This window comes from Entelurus aequoreus, linkage group LG06 (assembly GCF_033978785.1).
Source record: "Entelurus aequoreus isolate RoL-2023_Sb linkage group LG06, RoL_Eaeq_v1.1, whole genome shotgun sequence".
Taxonomy (NCBI): Eukaryota; Metazoa; Chordata; class Actinopteri; order Syngnathiformes; family Syngnathidae; genus Entelurus; species Entelurus aequoreus.
Window position 1 is genome coordinate 9,759,595 of NC_084736.1, and position 16,539 is coordinate 9,776,133.

The 16,539-nt window shown below is 39.2% G+C and overlaps 1 protein-coding gene across 1 annotated transcript in view; it reads right to left on the minus strand.

Moving 5' to 3' along the window:
- Positions 1-4,174: 4,174 nt before the first annotated feature.
- The window catches only part of LOC133651442 (phospholipase A2-like), a 31,792-nt gene continuing 19,427 nt past the window's right edge, over positions 4,175-16,539 (minus strand). The window contains exons 3-5 of the mRNA XM_062049393.1: positions 15,558-15,720; positions 9,565-9,671; positions 4,175-4,358 (exon numbers count right to left, since the gene is read on the minus strand). Coding sequence (XP_061905377.1) covers positions 4,216-4,358; positions 9,565-9,671; positions 15,558-15,720 — 413 coding nt within the window. The 3' untranslated portion in view covers positions 4,175-4,215. The remainder of the gene's footprint in view (positions 4,359-9,564; positions 9,672-15,557; positions 15,721-16,539) is intronic.

Consider the following 16,539-nt stretch of genomic DNA (forward strand, 5'->3'; position numbering starts at 1 on the left):
GGTTATCTATTGTGATCCAAGACCTGCCCAAGCTCGATCCAAGACCAGTCCAAGGCAGAGGCATCTCTTTCTTTTGTGTTAATGTGACCGAAAACAATGGCTGTTTACATACCCCCCATTCCTTTAGAAAAACAGCTGTTGTTATGTAAACAGGGACAGTCCAAATAAAAAGAGGTGGCGTACAATCTTTCGCCAGAGCGTGCTGAGACACTGTACGAGGGTACAGTGTCCAGGCGTCTCTCCTCAAATTGAGCCAAATTGAATTCTGTCTCTGTTTATTTCCTTGCTTCCTGTCTGTTTTAATAGATGTCATCGATGTTTAAACCTGACACCCAGCTTGTTGTTTGGCCAGTTAACCTATTTCCTGTGATCGGTTTGAGTCGGACGACATCCGACTCTTATCCTCTACCCCTCTCTGTGGGAACTTCCTACCAGATGTTGCTAATGTCTTTACTCTTCCTCCTAAACTCCAAATCTACATTCCTGTAGGATCCCAATTTCCTGGGGGCAAAAGCCACCACTCTCTGGAGCGCTTGTGACGGACATGTGCACTTTTGACATTAGTAGAATAATCCTCTAAGGGATTCTGTGACCAAATACAAATGCATGCTACTTCCGATCATATAAGAAATTTGTATAAGGTATAATTTACCTCACCAGCTTTGCTGCAAAAATTATACTGGAAAAATAAAAGTGGTACTGTTGTTTTCATTGACAGTAATGTTCTACAACTGTAGATTTTAAAAAAAAAACCTTGTAGTTGAGTCACCAGGATTTAAATGTAAAAATAAAAGTGGTACCAATTTTCCATGTATAATAATGCACTGTAAAAACAACAGCCCTAGATTTTACGATAATAAAAAAAAAAAAAAAAATGGCAGCTCAGTCAGCAGAATTTTACTGTTAAAATAAGTGGTACTGTTTTTTCTTTACAGTAATTAACTGTAAAAGAAATAACCTTAGAAGTTACTGTAAAAAACCAAAAAAAACCCCCACCAGAATTTCGCCGTAACAAACCTCCTCCAACCTCCGAGGACAAAGCTACGAACAACGGGAGACCAGTCTGTGGAACGCTCTCCCTGACCACCTGAGGGCACCACAGACTGTGGATACTTTTAAAAAAGGCTTAAAAACCCTTCTTTTTTTTTTTTAAAAAAAAGCCTTTTTTTTTTTTAGATATATGCATACTAGTTTTAGCTATTTGACTGTTCTAGTTTTTATTTGTATTTATTTTTTATTATCTTTTTATTATTATTATTTTTTAATACACTGTAGCACTTTGAGGTTGTTTGCTCAATGTAAAGTGCGTTTTACAAATAAAATCTATTATTATTAATTATTATTATTTTCCATTTACAGTAAAAAAAAAAACTCTAAAAATGACAATTTTATGATAAAAATAAATAAATTAAAAAAAAATTAAATTGGCATCTCAGTTGCCAATGTTTTACTGTAAAAATAAAAGTGGTACTGTTTTTCCATTTACACTGTAGAAGCAATAACCATAGATTTGACGGTAAAAAAAAACATTTTTGGCTTAATTTTTGTGAGGAACTCGCACGGCTGCGGTAGTTGTGACCCCAAGATGCAGGAAACATGACAACGACGTGCAGGTAAGAGTCTTTAATTTACTCAAAATAGGAGGAGCAGTCATAAAATGTCCCTAACATAACCAATCCTCGAGCACTGACGAACAGGCGCGGCAGGCTAAAATAGCCGCCTGATTGGCAACTGCAACCAGGTGTGCCAGGCTGCCAATCAGGCACAGGTGAGGGAAACGAGCGCTCAGGGAGACATGCAGGAAGGGGAACAAAAATAAGAGCGCTGACAAGTAACTAGCACCATTCAAGGAATCACAACCAGAAGTGAAGTGTCAGATTATCGTAACCTGGAAGTACGACATTTACTTATATAACCCAATCCAAACAACCTTTCCTAGTCATGGTGCAGAAAGAAAACATTTAACCAGCGCAAAATGTCAACACCCATGGTCACACATAACACAACCTGCTTACTAAAGTTTGTGGATATTAACAACAACAAAAAAAGGGGATCTCAGGGCGGACACTTTAACCATTGACTACTATAGGAAATTGCTAATAATAGACCAGTCGACTGCTCTGCACTGGGTGTTAATTTTTTTTTTTTTTTTATGGCAGCCCTAAATAATGTATGGGAAATAAACACTGCCATTATTTCTCAACCTGTGGTATAAAACATTCTTTACGCATTTCCTCCCATAAAAAAAAGTGCATATCGATTATTATTGTCAGCATGATTTACTGCAGGGGTCACCAACGCGGTGCCCGCGGGCACCAGGTAGCCCGTAAGGACCAGATGAGTAGCCCGCTGGCCTGTTCTAAAAATAGCTCAAATAGCAGCACTTACCAGTGAGCTGCCTCTATTTTTTAAATTGTATTTATTTACTAACAAGCTGGTCTCGCTTTGCCCGACATTTTTAATTCTAAGAGAGACAAAACTCAAATAGAATTTGAAAATACAAGAAGATATTTTAAAGACTTGGTCTTCACTTGTTTAAATAAATTCATAATTTTTTTTACTTTGCTTCTTATAACTTTCAGAAAGACAATTTTAGAGAAAAAATACAACCTCAAAATGATTTTAGGATTTTTAAACACATATACATTTTTACCTTTTAAATTCCTTCCTCTTCTTTCCTGAAAATTTAAATCAATGTTCAAGTATTTTTTTTTTTTTATTGTAAAGAATAATAAATACATTTTAATTTAATTCTTCATTTTAGCTTCTGTTTTTTCGACGAAGAATATTTGTGAAATATTTCTTCAAACTTATGATTAAAATTCAAAAAAATTATTCTGGCAAATCTAGAAAATCTGTAGAATCAAATTTGAATCTTATTTCAAAGTCTTTTGAATTTCTTTTAAAATTTTTGTTCTGGAAAATCTAAAATAAATAATGATTTGTCTTTGTTAGAAATATAGCTTGGTCCAATTTGTTATATATTCTAACAAAGTGCAGATTGGATTTTAACCTATTTAAAACATGTCTTTAAAATTCTAAAATTAATCTTAATCAGGAAAAATTACTAATAATGTTCCATAAATTCTTTTTTTAATTTTTTCAAAAGGATTCGAATTAGCTAGTTTTTCTCTTCATTTTTTTTTCGGTTGAATTTTGAATTTTAAAGAGTCGAAATTGAAGATAAACTATGTTTCAAAATTTAATTGTAATTTTTTTCGTGTTTTCTCCTCTTTTAAACCGTTCAATTAAGTGTAAATATCATTAATTATTAATAATAACATAGAGTTAAAGGTAAATTGAGCAAATTGGCTATTTCTGGCAATTTATTTAAGTGTGTATCAAACTGGTAGCCCTTCACATTAATCACTACCCAAGAAGTACCGTAATTTCCGGACTATAAGCCGCACCTGACTATAAGCCGCACCAGCTAAATTTAGGGGAAAATACAGATTGCTCCATATATAAGCCGCACCCGACTATAAGCCGCAGGGTTTTGATGTGTAATTAGCGTAGTATATAGGGGTTCCTGCTACCACGGAGGGGATTGTCGGGACAGAGATGACTGTTTGGGAACGCAAAGCGTCCCATTTATTAACAATAAATCTTTCAATCATTCAATCAAACTTTCACATCTTTGACATGGCGAACAGCATTCGTGCAGAGTACAAATAATACAACGGTGCAAAGTAATACAAAGTGCTCGCCTGTACGTTATCAAAATAACCAGCCTAACCGGTATATGAAAAGTCAGTCTTTAATCATTGTGTCATCGTCTTCCTCCTGCGTACTAAAACCACCAAAATCCTCTTCGTCTGTGTCGGAGAAGAACAGGCCGTAAATAAGCCGCACCCTTGTATAAGCCGCAGGGACCAGAACGAGGGGAAAAAGTAGCGGCTTATAGTCCGGAAATTACGGTAGCTCTTGGTTTCAAAAAGGTTGGTGACCCCTGATTTACTGGCACGACTCCACTTGTCTGTGTTGAGCGCTGAGGTTTGTTTTGCTGTGCAATGTCTAAAAATGTGATATTTTGTGTAATATTTCATCCGGTTATGTTTCCAGAGGGTATATTTTTAATACATGTGTCATATTCAGGGCTTTGAGGATGTTTGATATTCCCATTTTGTCTGTGTGTGGATGCAGTTCATCACCAAACACACACTAAGTACCACTGTAAGGATGTTTATTGACAACCAGCATCACTTTGGCACTTGATCAATCACAGGATTTTTCCTCGTCGCTGCAAAAGAAATTGGGCCAAAGGGTGTATATTGAACTGTAACGTGCATTTTTCAGGCAGTCGCCGAACTCTCGGTCACACTCGCACAAAATCTTCTCACACTTGTCCGTCAAACCATCTGCAATTGAAGAAAGACACCTGTCAGTCAAAGCTGAAAGGAGCATTACGTTTACAATTGCATTTTAACAAACGCAAAGAGTATTTTAAATCAGTATTGGAAGTCAGTTGAAATTAGAGATGTCCGATAATGTTTTTTTTGCCGATATCCGATAGTCCGATATTGTCCAACTCTTAATTACCGATTCCGATATCAACCGATACCGATATATACAGTCGTGGAATTAACACATTATTATGCCTAATTTTGTTGTGATGCCCCCGCTGGATGCATTAAACAATGTAACAAGGTTTTCCAAAATAAATCAACTCAAGTTAAGGAAAAAAATTAGGGATGACCGATAATGGCTTTTTGCCGATATCCGATATTCCGATATTGTCCAACTCTTTAATTACCAATACCGATATTAACCGATACCGATATCAACCGATATATGCAGTCGTGGAATTAACACATTATTATGCCTAATTTGGACAACCAGGTATGGTGAAGATAAGGTACTTTTTAAAAATAATAATAAAATAAGATAACTAAATTAAAAACATTTTCTTGAATAAAAAAGAAAGTAAAACAATATAAAAACAGTTACATAGAAACTAGTAATTAATGAAAATGAGTAAAATTAACTGTTAAAGGTTAGTACTATTAGTGGACCAGCAGCACGCACAATCACGTGTGCTTACGGACTGTATCCCTTGCAGACTGTATTGATATATATTGATATATAATGTAGGAACCAGAATATTGATAACAGAAAGAAATTGGGGGAGGGAGGTTTTTTGGGTTGGTGCACTAATTGTAAGTGTATCTTGTGTTTTTTATGTTGATTTAATAAAAAAAATTTAAAAAACCACAAAAAAAAAACGATACAGATAATAAAAAAAACGATACCGATAATTTCCGATATTACATTTTAACGCATTTATCGGCCGATAATATCGGCAGGCCGATATTATCGGACATCCCTAAAAAAAATGCCAACATGGCACTGCCATATTTATTATTGAAGTCACAAAGTGCATTATTTTTTTTAACATGCCTCAAAACAGCAGCTTGGAATTTGGGACATGCTCTCCCTGAGAGAGCAGTTGAGGTGGGGTTGGGGGGAGGGGAGGGGTTGCGGGGGGGTATATTGTAGCGTCCCTGAAGAGTTAGTGCTGCAAGGGGTTCTGGGTATTTGTTCTGATGTGTTTATGTTGTGTTGCGGTGCGGATGTTCTCCCGAAATGTGTTTGTCATTCTTGTTTGGTGTGGGTTCACAGTGTGGCGCATATTTGTAACAGTGTTAAAGTTGTTTATACGTCCACCCTCAGTGTGACCTGTATGGCTGTTGACCAAGTATGCTTGCATTCACTTGTGTGTGAAAAGCCGTAGATATTATGTGATTGGGCCGGCACGCAAAGGCAGTGCCTTTATGGTTTATTGGCGCTCTGTACTTCTCCCTACGTCCGTGTACCACTCCGTACAGCGGCGTTTGAAAAAGTCGTACATTTTACTTTTTGAAACTGATACCGATAATTTCCTATATTACATTTTAAAGCATTTATCGGCCGATAATATCGGCAGCCCGACACTTAACGTTTCCCATTGGAAATAAACTCTTCTGTGGTCATGTAAGTGTAAAAATAAGTTAACCAGTGAACTTGGCACGTTGTGTAAATGGTAAATAAAAACAGAATACAATGATTTGCAAATCCCTTTCAACCTATATTCAATTGAATAGACTGCAAAAACAAGATATTTAACGATGGACCCGGGAAACTTTGTTATTTTTTTGCAAATATTAGCTCATTTGGAATTCGATGCATGCAACATGTTAAAAAAAAGCTGGCACAAGTGGCAAAAAAGACTGAAAAAGTTGAGGAATGCTCATCAAACGCTTATTTGGAACATCCCACAGGTGGACAGGCTAATTGGGAACAGGTGGGTGCCATGATTGGGTATGAAAGCAGCTTCCATGAAATGCTCGGTCATTCACAAACAAGGATGGGGCGAGGGTCACCACTTGTCCAACAGTTTAAGAACAACATTTCTCAACCAGCTATTGCAAGGAATTTCGGGATTTTACCATCTACGGTCCGTAATATCATCAAAAGGTTCAGAGAATCTTGAGAAATCACTCCACGTAAGCGATGACATTACGGACCTTCGGTCCCTCAGGCGGTACTTCGTCAAAAAGCGACATCAGTGTGTAAAGGATATCACCACATGGGCTCCGGAACACTTCAGAAAACCACTGTCAGTAACAACAGTTGGTCGCTACATCTGCAAGTGCAAGTTAAAACTCTACTATGCAAAGCGAAAGCCATTTATCAACAACACCCAGAAACGCCCTTGTGGAGGGGGGCGTGGCCTGCGGGACTGCAGCGAAGCGGGGTGTGCCAGGACCGGCTTCGAAATCAGCGACAGGTGCGTAGATGGCCCACCTGGGCCTGGTTATCTAATCACCTGTCGCTCTGTTAAAAGGCAGCAGCCGGGAGGAGAGAGGTGTTGGAGTGGGAGTTGGAGCGAGAACGAGAGACAAAGACAATTTCTGAAAAGCTACCAAAAGACTATATTTGGAAAAATAAACTTCATTGTGAATCTAAACTGGACTTTCATGTCAATGCCTGGTGGTCCGAGGAACCCACTGGATTTTGCAAATTGTGGAGGTTGCCCTCCAGGGGGTTCTTAGGACCACCAGGCATTGACATGAAAGTCCAGTTTAGATTCACAATGACATTTATTTTTCAAAATATAGCCTTTTTGTGGCCTTTCAGCAATTGTCTTTGTCCCTCGTTCTCGCTCCGACTCTCCTTCAGCTCCAACTCCCACTCCAACAACCCTCTCCTCCCGGCCGCTGCCTTTTTAACAGAGCGACAGGTGATTAGATAACCATCTACGCACCTGTCGCTGATTTCGAAGCCGGTCCTGGCACACCCCGCTCCGCTGCAGGCCCGCAGGCCACGCCCCCCTCCACAGCCGTCTATTCTGCAGTCTATTCAATTGAATATAAGTTGAAAAAGATTTGCAAATCATTGTATTCTGTATTTATTTATGTCACCGAAAATGTGTCAAAAGTTTCCGATTAGTTTTAATAGGCAGTTTAAAAGGATGTTTGCTATCTTTACGCAGATGCCTAGAAGGTGGTCAGTTTTAGAACGTAATGACTAGGGATGATGTTCGAAAACCGGTTCTCCCGGTTGTTCGGTAAGAAAAGAACCGTTCGATAAGAAAAGAACCGATTCCATGGACTCAAATCCCTTTTTGAGAACCGGTTCCCGTTATCAGGGCCACTGTAGTAAAGAAAAAGAGTTGGTTCTTTATTCGAATTCCTGGGAACGTATCCCGTCCCACAAGAAATGCCCTGTGGGACATCACAGGAAATGACGTCATTTCCTGTGATGTCACACAAGCAGCAAAAATAATGGACCGGAAAAAACGCCTCAAGGCACATGGCTATTCACCTATAGTGATCACAGAGACAGGTTGTTTTTGTGTTACTGTATATCAGGGGTCACCAACGCGGTGCCCGCGGGCACCAGGTAGCCCGTAAGGACCAGATGAGTAGCCCGCTGGCCTGTTCTAAAAATAGCTCAAATAGCAGCACTTACCAGTGAGCTGCCTCTATTTTTTACATTTTATTTATTTACTAGCAAGCTGGTCTCGCTTTGCCCGACATTTTTAATTCTAAGAGAGACAAAACTCAAATAGAATTTGAAAATCCAAGAAAATATTTTAAAGACTTGGTCTTCACTTGTTTAAATAAATTCATTATTTTTTTTACTTTGCTTCTTATAACTTTCAGAAAGACAATTTTAGAGAAAAAATACAACCTCAAAATGGTTTTAGGATTTTTAAACACATATACCTTTTTACCTTTTAAATTCCTTCCTCTTCTTTCCTGACAATTTAAATCAAAGTTCAAGTAAATTTATTTTTTTTATTGTAAAGAATAATAAATACATTTTAATTTAATTCTTCATTTTAGCTTCTGTTTTTTCGACGAAGAATATTTGTGAAATATTTCTTCAAACTTATGATTAAAATTCAAAAAAATTATTCTGGCAAATCTAGAAAATATGTAGAATCAAATTTGAATCTTATTTCAAAGTCTTTTGAATTTCTTTTAAAAATTTTGTTCAGGAAAATCTAGAAGAAATAATGATTTGTCTTTGTTAGAAATATAGCTTAGTCCAATTTGTTATATATTCTAACAAAGTGCAGATTGGATTTTAACCTATTTAAAACATGTCATCAAAATTCTAAAATTAATCTTAATCAGGAAAAATTACTAATGATGTTCCATAAATTATTTTTTTAATTTTTTCAAAAAGATTCGAATTAGCTAGTTTTTCTCTTCTTTTTTTTTCCGGTTGAATTTTGAATTTTAAAGAGTCGAAATTGAAGATAAACTATGTTTCAAAATGTAATTGTAATTTTTTTCGTGTTTTCTCCTCTTTTAAACCGTTCAATTAAGTGTAAATATCATTAATTATTAATAATAACATAGAGTTAAAGGTAAATTGAGCAAATTGGCTATTTCTGGCAATTAATTTAAGTGTTTTTAAACTGGTAGCCCTTCGCATTAATCAGTACCCAAGAAGTAGCTCTTGGTTTCAAAAAGGTTGGTGACCCCTGCTGTATATATTTGTTTTTCTGAAAACCCCCACTTAATATACTTTGGGTAACAACAGTCAATATTTTTTTTTTTTTTTTTTTTAGGGGGGTAACAGTCAATATTTATTTATTTATTTTATTTTATTCTTATAGAATAAAAGTGAGCTTTTGTTAAACCAAATATTGTGGTTTTTTCCATATACAACAACCTGTTTGGATTCGATAAGAGAATCGATAAGTAATCGGTTCGATAAGAGGATTCGATAATGGGCTCGAACTCGATAATTTCTTATCAAACATCATCCCTAGTAATGACATAAACTCTGCATGTATGTAACATTTTGCATGTATGTAACATCCATTTTCTACCCCTTGTAGGGGTGGTGGCTGGAGCCTATCCCAGCTGCATTCAGGCGGGAGGCGGAGTACACCCTGGACAAGTCGCCACCTCATCCCAGGGCCAACACAGAACATTGCAAAACAGTTGTATTCGTAAATTGAGACAACGATAGTTATTTCTAAAGGTGTTTTTATTCTGCCAAAAGAAGGGAAAATATCCCTCTAACACTCGGCTCCATCGGTCAAAGAGAAGAAAATGAAGAAAATACCGCAGATCGCCGTGTTGTCTTCACACGTCCATTTGTAGCGGTCCGTTTTGGGCTCGCAGCCCTCCTTTTCCGCCTCGCTGTAGCAGCAGTCATGCTTGTGGCAGCACCTGCAGTCCAAAAATGGGGATGAATGTATTTTTGTGTGAGGGTTCGAATAAATTGCCAGTTTGGAAAAGTGCGGAGTAAGTGGCATCGCACGTTGTTTTAACGGTGCTTGATGACAAAATGGTGTCAAAACAAAAAGTAGAAAAGACAGAGACCATTAGGATTTGGGTGAGTGCTTGTGTACCGTATTTTTCGGACTATAAGGCGCACTTGAGGATTCTGGCGGGAACTCTCGTTCAACCCTTTTTCGATTACGCATGCACCTCCTGGTACCCTAGCACCTCCAAAACCCTCAAATCTAAACTCCAAACATCTCAGAACAAGCTAGTCAGGTTACTTCTAGACCTCCACCCCAGATCCCACCTCACTCCTACCCACTTCTCTAAAGTGGGCTGGCTCAAGGTGGAGGACAGAGTTAAACAACTTGCACTGAGCCTAGTCTATAAAATCCGCTACACCTCCCTGATACCGAAGTACATGTCAAACTACTTCCTTAACGTAAATGACCGCCATAACCACAACACCAGGGGGTGCTCCACTAACCACGTTAAACCCAGATTCCGAACTAACAAAGGTCTTAACTCATTCTCTTTCTATGCCACATCAATGTGGAATGCGCTCCCAACAGGTATAAAAGAAAGGTCATCTCTATCCTCCTTCAAAACCGCTATAAAAGTTCACCTCCAGGCAGCTACAACCCTAAACTAACACCCTCCCCGGATTGCTAATAATCAAATGTAAACAATCAAATGCAGATTATTTTTCTTATGCCTTCTGATCTCTCTCTCTCTCTCTCTATGTCCACTACTTGATGTCCATATCCCCCCCCCAACCCCCCCACCCCCCCTCCACACCCCTGATTGTAAATAATGTAAATAATTCAATGTGATTATCTTGTGTGATGACTGTATTATGATGATAGTATATATGATAGTATATATCTGTATCATGAATCAATTTAAGTGGACCCCGACTTAAACAAGTTGAAAAACTTATTCGGGTGTTACCATTTAGTGGTCAATTGTACGGAATATGTACTTCACTGTGCAACCTACTAATAAAAGTCTCAATCAATCAATCAATCAATCCCTGAGCATTCAGTGGAGCCCATGTGAGTAACATCAGACGTGCACACTGACTAAATAACAAGTTACATCTCCATCCATCCATCCATTTTCTACCGCTTGTCCCTTTCGGGGTCACTGGAGCCTATCTCAGCTGCATTCGGGCGGAAGGCGGGGTACACCCTGGACAAGTCCCCACCTCATCGCAGGGCCAACACAGATAGACAGACAACATTCTCTTATTATTATAATCCAATGACAGCAGTCATTTCCATTTCTAATATAAGTATTTAGGCCCACTTACAATGACAATAACAAAAAATATTGTTTTTCATGAACTGTGTACTTGTATTGTTTGTCTGGGTGGAGGTCCTGCTTTGGAAATAATTTGTACCCCTTTCCAGACATTGCATTTAGTTCCCATTAAAACATTCACATGTTGCACAATGAGATGTAAGCAGGGGATCGTGTGTACATTCCTGCAACTTCCTATATTTTTATTAGTATTTATTTCATATACTAACAGCATTTCATGATTAATATTTATAAATTAAGATTCCTAATAAATGACACTAGAATAAGCACACATTTGATTGGTAAATCACAGTGTAACGACCTGGAATGACACTTTATGTGTGGTGTTGGAGTTGTCCGACTTTTTGTGTGGCTGTAAACGCATCACTGGCTAAGTGCCATATGTGCATGTGTTGGCGCAAGTGAGAAAGAGCGAGCGGCTGCTGTTGATATAACAAAGTTGCTTTTGGTCTGGTTTGAAATGACCAGTTTTGCTAGATATATTTTTTTTTACTAATGTTTTGGTGATGCGTTTATGGCCGACAATAAAGAGTTTTGCTCAGTAAAGTGATGGATGGAATTCATGTCCTCAAAGCGTCTCGACAGACGTTACAATATTTGAGCAATGATGACGAAAACTGTTTTCTCTGTCGTGTCCGTCTTGTGTCGAAAATTGTTATGGGCTTATTTTTTTTTATTTGATTTTGTGCGTGGCATAGATTTGCTGTGCGCAGAGGACGCTTGAGCAGTGCACTATTGCACAGGCGCGCACCTTAGAGGGAACATTGGATGGCAGTCACACACACAAGATACGTATAGACTGCAATATGACTCAAGTAAACAACACCAAAATGTTGTATGTTCTATTGAAAATATAGAACATTACACACAGCACTCAAAAGTCTATCAAAATGTTTTAGTACGACTTTGGTAAGCTATGAAGCCACTTCCGCTTGATGGATTGTACAGTACTGTGCGAGTTGGGAGAGTGACCATGCAACCTGGAGGTTCCTGGTTCGATCCCCAGCTTCTACCAACCTAGTCACATCCGTTGTGTCCTTGAGCAAGACACTTCACCCTTGCTCCTGATGGGTCATGAATGGGTGAATGTGGAAATATTGTCAAAGCGCTTTGGAGTGCCTTGAAGGTAGAAAAGCGCTATACAAGTATAACCCATTTACCATTTAACATAGGAGTATTATTATGGTGTGTGCATAAGGTAAGACATTATCTGGCATTTTGTTTCGCAATATTATGCAAAAGCAAATTTTCCTACCTTCTGGTACCCGCTGATCTGTATTTGGGATCTGCATAAATCCTGAAAATGTGCGCGCATCCGCCTTTGTAGTCGATAAGCTTCTTTTTTCCCCTGTATCTTCTTGTTATGTGACATTTTGTCGCAGCTTACTTCGGGGTTTGTTCCCCCGGGATGCAGACGGACAACTCCGGACAAGGCGTGCAGGTAGGAACATGATTTATTCCTCAAAATTAAACACATACCAAAAACACAAAACAAGCGGAAGGAAAAAGCGTGCCGATCGCACGGGAAGCTAAGGCTACCACTTAGCACAGGAAGCATAGACTAGGAGACAAGAAATACCACCGTAACAGGTTGCGTGTAGCAGGCAATGAAGCCGGACCGAGTGTGACGAGCAAACGCGAATAAATAGCTCTCTGATTAGTGGTCAACGGCAGGTAACCAGAGGCAGGTGAACCCAATTAATCCCCATGGAAACCAAAACAAACCCAGAGGTACACAAAACAGGAACTAAGGGAGTCCAAAACTAACAGAACATAACTCAACAAAACATGATCCGGCCACAGATCATGACACATTTATCCTCTGCTGTTGCCATTTCTAATATAAAGTAGTGAAGTGAAGTGAGTTATATTTATATAGCGCTTTTCTCTAGTGACTCAAAGTGCTTTACATAGTGAAACCCAATATCTAAGTTACATTTAAACCAGTGTGGGTGGCACTGGGAGCAGGTGGGTAAAGTGTCTTGCCCAAGGACACAACGGCAGTGACTAGGATGGCAGAAGCGGGGATCGAACCTGGAACCCTCAAGTTGCTGGGACGGCCACTCTACCAACCGAGCTATACCGAGCTATAGTGTAAAGTTCTTACTTATATCTGTCAGTAAACTCCCCATGAAAGCGCTAAAACATACCGGTGTAGTGAGTTTACATTATTCACCCGAGGAACTTTAGTTATTAGAGCGTTCCGGTCGGACGTTTTTTCACGGGACACATTCCCGGCCTCGTTGTTGCACTAGTGAACCACGGATGAGGAGATGCTACTCCGTTATTGATTGAAGTAAAGTCTGAATGTCATTAAAACAGTTAGCGCCATCTTTTGACACTTCTTCCACTCCCGTCCTTGCACGCTACACCGCTACAACAAAGATGACGGGGGAGAAGACGCTGTCGAAGGTGAGCCACATAAATAAAACCGCCCACAAAACGGCGCATCCTGAAGAGACTGTCAGAAAGCGGCTTGAAGATGATCTGTAAAACATCATCTATGCAACATTTTGACCAAAGAACCACCATTACATGTTATGTAGACCCCTTTAAAGGCCTACTGAAATGAATTTTTTTAATTTAAACGGGGATAGCAGATCCATTCTATGTGTCATACTTGATCATTTCGCGATATTGCCATATTTTTGCTGAAAGGATTTAGTAGAGAACATCGACGATAAAGTTCGCAACTTTTGGTCGCTGATAAAAAAAGCCTTGCCTGTACCGGAAGTAGCGTGACGTCACCAGAGGAAGGACTCCTCAAAATTTCCCATTGTTTTCAATGCAGCTAGAGTGATTCGGACCGAGAAAGTGACGAATACCCCATTAATTTGAGTGAGGATGAAAGATTCGTGGATGAGGAACGTTAGAGTGAAGGACTAGAATGCAGTGCAAGACATATCTTTTTTCGCTCTGACCGTAACTTAGGTACAAGCTGGCTCATTGGATTCCACACTCTCTCCTTTTTGTAATGTGGATCACGGATTTGTATTTTAAACCACCTCGGATACTATATCCTCTTGAAAATGAGAGTCGAGAACGCGAAATGGACATTCACAGTGACTTTTATCTCCACGACAATACATCTGCGAAGCTCTTTAGCTACTGAGCTAACGTGATAGCATCGGGCTCAAATGCAGATAGAAACAAAATAAATAAATCCCTGACTGGAAGGATAGACAGAAGATCAACAATACTATTAAACCATGTACATGTAACTACATGGTTAATAATTCCCAGCCTGGCGAAGCTTAACAATGCTGTTGCTAACGACGCCATTGAAGCTAACTTAACAACGGGACCTCACAGAGCCCTCATTTGCTCATCAACACCCGTGCTCACCTGCGTTCCAGCGATCGACGGAAGGACGAAGGACTTCACCCGATCATCCGTGCGGTTGGCGGCTAGCGTCGGCTAGCGTCGGCTAGCGTCGGCTAGCGTCGGCTAGCGTCGGCTAGCGCGCCTGCTATCCAAGTAAGTCCTCCTGGTTGTGTTGCTACAGCGAGCCGCTAATACACCGATCCCACCTACAACTTTCTTCTTTGCAGTCTCCATTGTTCATTAAACAAATTGCAAAGCATTCACCAACACAGATGTCCAGAATACTGTGGAATTATGTGGTGAAAACAGAGCTTTTTTGCATTGTATTCAATGGGGTACCAATACTTCCGTATCAATCGTTGACGTCACGCGCATACGTCATCATACATAGACGTTTTCAACCGGAAGTGTGGCGGGAAATTTAAAATTGCACTTAATAAGTTAACCCAGCCGTATTGGCATGTGTTGCAATGTTAAGATTTCATCATTGATATATAAACTATCAGACTGCGTGGTCGGTAGTAGTGGCTTTCAGTAGGCCTTTAATGCGCCTTATAATCCGGTGCACCTTTTGTACGAAAATAAACCTGACTAGACCCGCTCATCGGCAGTGCGCCTTATAATCCGGTGCGCCATATGGTCCGGAAAATACGGTACTTTTTCTAACAATTGGTGTTATTTCATGCTAAGTAATACCCTAAGCCAGTGGTCCCCAACCTTTTTGTAGCTGCGGACCGGTCAACGCTTGAAAATTTGTCCCACGGACCGGTGTGGGGGGGGGTATATAAAAAAAAAAAAAAAGAAATTTTTTTTATTTTTTTTTTACATAAATAAATACAATCATGTGTGCTTACGGACTGTATCCCTGCAGACTGTATTGATCTATATTGATATAAATGTATATATTGTGTTTTTTATGTTGATTTCATTAAAAAAAAAAAAAAAAAAAAAAAAAAAAAAAAATTTTAATTCTTGTGCGGCCCGGTACCAGTCGGTCCGCGGCCCGGTACCGGTCCGCGGACCGACTGGTACCGGGCCGGTGGTTGGGGACCACTGCCCTAAGCGATACAAAGTGAATAGGTGTGCCACATGTATGTACCGTGGGACTAAAATGAGGTGTGATATTTCCACAAACGTTAAAAGCAACGTTGACATTGTGACAAATTGTGAGGCGTGTGGACTCACTTGTCAGTCTCGTCGACAGGGTTTCCGCTGCCCCCCGCTCCACAGTAGCAGCCATACCACAGATAAGAGAAAGCTGATCTCTGCGTGGTGCACTTGATGATGCCCCCCAGCTCCAGCACTCCTCTTTTAGTCCGCTCCAGGGAGGACCCGGCCGTGGAGACCGCTGTAAAAGACGACAACGGTTCTGTCTGACATGCACTATGTCGGGGGTGTCGAACTCGTTTTCATTGAGGGCCACGTTGCAGTTTTTGCTGGACTCGGAGGGCCGGCCGCTTGTAACATTATTAAAAGAAACATACATGTATAAGGATTAGCCACATGATATATTACCATGAATTGATTAACGTGGGCCCCGACTTAAACAAGTTGAAAAACGTATTCGGGTGTTACCATTTAGTGGTCAGTTGTACGGAAAATGTACTGTACTGTGCAATCTACTAATAAAAGTTTCAGTCAATCAATTAATCAATGTCACACCATTACCTATGCATTTGATTAGTAAATAAATATTTTACCTACACTGTAAGAAAAAAAAAATCTGTGGATTTTGCAGTCTAAAAAATGGCAGAATTTTACAATAAAATCTACAGTAAAATGTTCACACTCTATCTTACTGTAAAATTCTGGCAATTGAGCTGCCAGATTTTTTTTTTTTTTTTTTTTGCATTACTACGGAGCCCCTAAAGGGACATGGGGTAAAACAAAATTTGGGGGGGGGAATTTTTTTTATTTAAATTTTTTTAAGATATGTATCTCGTGCGCACAAGAAACTATTAAAAAAACTATTAAACGATTAAAGAAAAAAAAAAAGAAAAAATATATATTTTTTTTTACTATAAACTATTAAAGAAACAATAAAAAAAAAATTCCCCCCCCCAAAATGTTTTCCCCCACGTCCATTTTTTTATAATTTATTTATTTAAAAAAATTTTTTTTTAGACATCTATCTCGTGCGCACGAGACGAGATACATGTCTAAAAAA